Consider the following 6,000-nt stretch of genomic DNA (forward strand, 5'->3'; position numbering starts at 1 on the left):
ACAACTTCAATCTTTTCTCCATTTATCCTGATGCTGCTTATTAGTCCAGTTGTGAGGATTTTTGTTTTCTTTATATTGAGGTGTAATCCATACTGCAAACTGTAGTCTTCAATCTTCATCAGTGAATGCTTTAAGTCATCCTCACTTTCAGCAACCATCCTCACTTTCAGCAAGTTTTGTCGTCTACGTAGCACAGGTTGTTAATGGACAGCTTTGGGAAATGAAAATCTACTCTCTGGTACATCTTTGATGTACCTTATGTCATCCTACATGATAAAAACCAAGTGAAAGGCTTACTCTAATAGTTACATGAGAGTTGGAAGGGGAATAGAAACCTTCTATTCTGTAATGGCATTCCTTCCACAACATTCTTGATCCACAGTCAACCATCTATGCCCCCACACAAACAAGTGTAAAGACCTTGTGGGCTACATGTTCCACTGGAGGATAATTCTTGTTTGCTATTAGATTTTTGTATTATTGAACTTAAATCTGCTCCATGTAACATTCATTAAACTTTACTCCGCCCACTGGAGTATCTCAGATTAACAATCTTCACTTCTTTCTTTCTTTTTTAACATTAATCCCTTAAATACCTGAGAATTATCTGGACTTTTCTTTTCCAGACAAAACATGCCCATTTACTTTAACCATTCTTCATTCAACATGTTTTTGGAAGCTTTCACAAGGCTCACTGTCTACTTCTGAATGCATTCCAGTTTTTCAGTGTCCTTCAGAATGGAGTAATTTTTTGGCTTACCACTAATATGGAATATTCTATAACATGTGACTGAATCTGGTAAATATTGTCCTTCTCTTACCTGATACTGCTATACAGGATATTGAGAAAGAATGGTTATTTCAGAATAAATAGGTAAAGGAAAGCTATATTCATAAATCCTAAGGAAGATTTTAGGAGACAAATGGAAGCTTTATGAGATCTATGACTTCACTGAATAGTAAAAGGTAGAAAGCAGCATTTACAAATATATTTAGCATTAGAATGGACTAAATCTGGTAATTAAAATGGTATTTTTAAAAGTAACCTGGTTTGATGACAATATAATTCTTTTCTCTACAAATGGAGTGGCATATTATTCTTTGCCTCCACCCCCCCCCCCCAAAGGAAGGTACACAGAAATGCTACAGAAAAAGATCTTTTTCTGTAGCATTTCTGTGTATGTGTATGGTTGATACTGCTGACGTGGACAGACAAGCAGGCACTTTATTCCCTAATCAAATACATGTGAAAACAAAAAGCTCAAAGAATTGTACCACTGCAATCCAATATGGGTGTTTAGCCATAGATTTCTGAGTCAGCACTGTTGAAAAGGGCTCTGGGCCTGCTTCAAAATGAAAAGTTATACATACATTTTCCCACCTAAATTATACTAGAATATCATACTTTGATATTATGATGTCACAAACTACAATATGTGGGTAGATACTGCCACATCACAAAATAGATTTTAAATGGAAATATTTAAGACTTAATTGAGGTCACAAAGGAACCAAGAAAAATCAGAGGCTAACTTAAGCTAAAAAGTGAAGAAATTTTCCTGATGATTTAGTAATCCCCCAAATGGTAGCCAACTTTCCCTCTTGAATCATGAAAAAACACACTAGAGAAAGTATATGGTAGCAACCAAGTGGAACTCAACTACTAAGAAATGAATAAAATTGTAATTTTTTTCTCTTTTGCACTTAGATCTCTCCTTTAACTTTTTTTCTGTTTTATTTCCCTCTTCTTTTAATTAATTTCTAATTCCTAAACCAAACACATATTTTAAGCTTTTAAATCCAAATGTCAAATTACAACTTTTTTTAAAAAAAAGGGAGAAATAATTCTGGTTAAGGAAATTACCAAACACACCACAATTATCAGCTTGTCAAAGAATCAGAATTTAAAAAGATAACTTTAATGACTATAATATTTTTTTGATGATTAAGAAGTCATTTATAAACTCAGGCTCTCAAGAACATCATTATTACCTAGTATGTGCATTTAAGGAGCTGGGGTATTGCAGTGGTTCTGTGCTCTGTCGTTAACCAAAAAGTCAGCAGTTCAAACCTACCAGCTGCTCTATAAGAGAAAGATATGACAGTCTGCTCCTGTAAAGATGTACAGTCTTAGGATCCCATAGGTCAGTTCTATTTTGTCCTATAGGGTCACTGAGTCAGAATCGACTCAATGACAATGGGTTTGAGTTTTGGGTTTAATTGCAGCATTTTCTACATTTTTCCAAAGCCCCTGACAAACAAAACACTTGTGTTTACTTTCTGTAATCCATACAAAAGGAGATTATAAAGGGAAGCCAATATTTGCTGCACTGAGAATTGTCAAGAAGAGAAACAGATATTATAATAAAAAGCTAAAAATAAAAATCTATAATAAAATTGAAATTCTAATTTTAATCCAACTTGCTGAAATGGTGTAACTGGCATTACTTAGTCACTTTGAGCAAATCATGATGGTTTCTGGAAAAGCGTCCCCTAATGCTTTGATAGGGAGCCCTGGTGGCGTGGTGTCTCAGGCACTTGACCGCTGACCAGAAGGCTGCCATTCAAACCCACCAGCCACTCCTCGGAAGGAAGACTGGGCAATCTACTTCTGTAGAGATACCACCTCGGAAACACAAGGAGGGGTCGCTATGAGTCAGATCTGACTTGACGGCAGTGAACTTGGTCTGGTTTGGTTAATGCTTTGATTAATACATCACTTGTTACCGATAAGGAATATCCAACATCTTCTCAACCCTGAAAGTCATTAGAAGGCATTTCTGCCACAATGGTAGGATGTATTAGGACATAACTGGGCTAAGAAGAATTAAACCACTAATGTTTTACTACTATAATTGATTTAATGTTATTACAGAAGCCTAGGGGCAGTGTGCATTTGATGGAGAGGGGATATTCACTGATTTATAGTAACTACTATATAATAGGTGGAGTCCCTAGGTGGTGGGAATGGTTAAGCACTTGGCTGCTAACCAAAAGGCTGGAGATTAGAGTCCACTCAGAGGTGCCTCAGAAGAAAGGCCTGGTGATCTCATAAAAAATCAGCCACTGAAAACTCTACAGAGCACAGTTCTACTCTCATACACCATGAATGAGAACTGACGTGACAGCGATCAGTACTGGTATATAACAGTAATGTGCTAGGGCCAGAGTTGACTAGGAATGATACAGATAGCAAATATTCCTGCATAATAACAATAATTATTATTATAATAAATTACAAAGCTATTTAATAAAGATGCCTACTAGTAAAATCACAAAGAAAGTCACTACAATCACCTAGTGAAAACCCATTAAGAATATAGACTCATCAGAGAATAACATGTCCTAAAGAATGCTGCCCTAAGATGCTCAGCGTCATTAGCCATCAGAGAGATGCAAATTAAAAACACAATGTGATACTATTTCACTCCAGTGGTGTAGTGGTTAAAACATTCAGCTGCTAACCAAAAGGTCAGTATCAAACCCACCAGCCACTCCCCACAGGAAAAAGATGAAGCAGTTTGCTTCCATAAAGATTTACAGCCTTGGAAACCCTATGTGGAAACCCCACTCTGTTCTAAAGGATTACTATGAGTCAGAATTGACTGAACAGCAGTGAGTTTTTGTTTGGTTTAGGGTGGCTAAGATGAAAGAAAACAGAAAATAACAAATGTTGGTGAGGATGTGATGAAATTGGAAGCCTTATCCATTGCTGGTAGGGATGCAAAATGGTACAGCCACTATGGAAAACAGTGTGGCGTTTTTTTGCCGTATATAGTCCTGAAAACAGGACTACCATATGACCCAGCAATTCCACTCTTAGGTATATACACCAAAAAGGCTTGAAAGCAGAAACTCAAAAAGAGACTTGTATACCAACGGAAAAAAAAAAGACGCATACCAATGTTCACTGCAGTACTATTCACAACAATCAAAAGGTGAAACAAGCTAAATGCTCTTCAGCAGATCACTGAATAAACAAAACGCAGTACAAGCATACAATGGAATATTATTCAACCAATAGGAGAGTTTTGATACATGTTACAGGATATATAGAGCTTGAAGATAGTGTGCAGAGTGAAATAAGCCAATCACAAAAGGACAAATATTGTATGACCTTACTTATATAAAAAGGAGAATCAGGAATAGGAGGGGGATATGGAATGTGCAGCTAACAGCCTCCATGAACAACTGCCTCCTTTGCAATGAGACCAGACTGTATGGTGCCCAGCTACCATTACTGAACATTCTGATTAAAAATTCCATAGAAGAATACTGATCAAAAAAGGGAAATGCAGAACAGAATTTCAAAGTTTCATGGACTCTATACTTTCTGGAGCCATGGAGAGTGGATGAACCCCTGAGGTATTCGTTAAACCTTAAACCAAATAATATCCCCTGAAGGCACAGTAAACTGAACAATAGTTTTGCTTACCTAGTAAAAAAGATCTGCCTTGAACATCATGCTCTTTTAAGAACTATCTATATGGGATCAACTTGACAATAGCAACTCCAAAGATTAGACTGCAACCCTTGCAGGCAGTGAGTTTATGTTAATGAGGGAGGAACAACTCAGACAAGGAGGGTGAGAATGGCTACATAACTCAAAGAATATAATCAATGTCACTGAACTGTACATGGAGAAACTGTTGAATGGATTTATGTTTTGCAGTATATATTCCCAACAACAATAACGAAACAAATAAAATTTAGAAAAAACAAAACAACAACAAAAAAATGCTACCCATCTGGCTCTTTAGAATTCATCTGTATGGCCTATCATGTGGCGGAGGCCTGAAAAGCCCAGTCTTATTGCCATGCCTACTACTGAGGTACTTCCAAAGAGCCAGGTGAAAGGAGTAGAGGGAGTATTTCAGTCCCACATGTAAAGATCTGACTTAGGAGTGGGAGAAGGCGTAGGGACACACATTTTGAGGCTCTGTAAATAACATGTGACTCTCACAAAAGCTTTTAAAATCTGTGACGAGCAGAAAGCACAAAGCTCAAACTAAAAAATGCAAAGATCTTAAAGAACTTTACCCATTTACTGTATTTCAAAGGTCCAGTGAATCCCAGGGCTTCAACGATCTTCGTGAGGATACCAACCTTCTCCTCAACAGGCTGTGGGGAATCCCTAGTAATAAGAAGCTGTTTTATCAGAGAAAAGGAGACCAGAATTAGTTGCAGAAAATCATTTTTTGTAAACAACGTTTTTGTTCCTCATTAAGTCTCAGGGCATTTTTATTGCTTAAGATTCTTTTTTTTTCCACCTAGAATTTTTAATATTCCTTTTTCTAAAAGCATCTTATCACTTTTTGCAAACATATCTAGAACTCTATCTGACAGATGTCATTCAAATTTCAGAGCAAGATGTAACCACCTTATTCACCACATATCTCTGAATCCATTTGACTGCTAACCAGAAGGCTGGCAGTTCAAACCTCTAAGCCACTCTTCGGAAGGAAGACTGGGCAAACTACTTCTGCAGAGATACCGCCTCAGAAACCCAAGGAGGGGTCACTATGAGTCAGAACTAACTCAATGGCAGTGAGAAACATTTTAGGTATCAGAATAAAAATTCTTGGACAATGGTGGTAGGATAATTTGTAAAAAGGTAGCAAGAATGGTTGTACAACTTAAAAAATGTAATGTAACATGTATATCACTGAAGTGTACATACAGAAACTGATGAAATATTATATATTTTTTTGTATGTATATCATTATATAAAAACAAATTCTATGGAAAGAAGTACTCTAGAAAGGAAATCTTCAAGTGCAATCCTAGAATCATACATTCAGATTCCAGACGCATTAGAAAATATTGCTAAAGACCAAACACAAAAAGAAGATACCAAACCTCGGATAAGCAAAGCTCTACTGAAGAAGAAAAACAAAGTAGGAGGTCTCACATTACCGGATCTCAAAACCTACTATACAGCCACAGTAGTCAAAACTGCCTGGTATTGGTTTAATGACAGATACATAGACCAATGGAACA

The 6,000-nt window shown here is 36.8% G+C and overlaps 1 protein-coding gene across 1 annotated transcript in view; it reads right to left on the reverse strand.

Annotated features, from left to right (window-relative positions):
- Positions 1 to 6,000, reverse strand: part of LOC103191744 (ubiquinol-cytochrome-c reductase complex assembly factor 1) — a 124,088-nt gene that overhangs the window by 79,056 nt on the left and 39,032 nt on the right. Inside the window, exon 4 of the mRNA XM_042783601.1 lies at positions 5,041 to 5,148. Coding sequence (XP_042639535.1) covers positions 5,041 to 5,148 — 108 coding nt within the window. The remainder of the gene's footprint in view (positions 1 to 5,040; positions 5,149 to 6,000) is intronic.

The sequence above is a fragment of the Orycteropus afer genome, unplaced genomic scaffold (genome assembly GCF_000298275.1).
Source record: "Orycteropus afer afer isolate SDZICR_OR568_19922 unplaced genomic scaffold, OryAfe1.0 scaffold00020, whole genome shotgun sequence".
NCBI lineage: Eukaryota > Metazoa > Chordata > Mammalia > Tubulidentata > Orycteropodidae > Orycteropus > Orycteropus afer.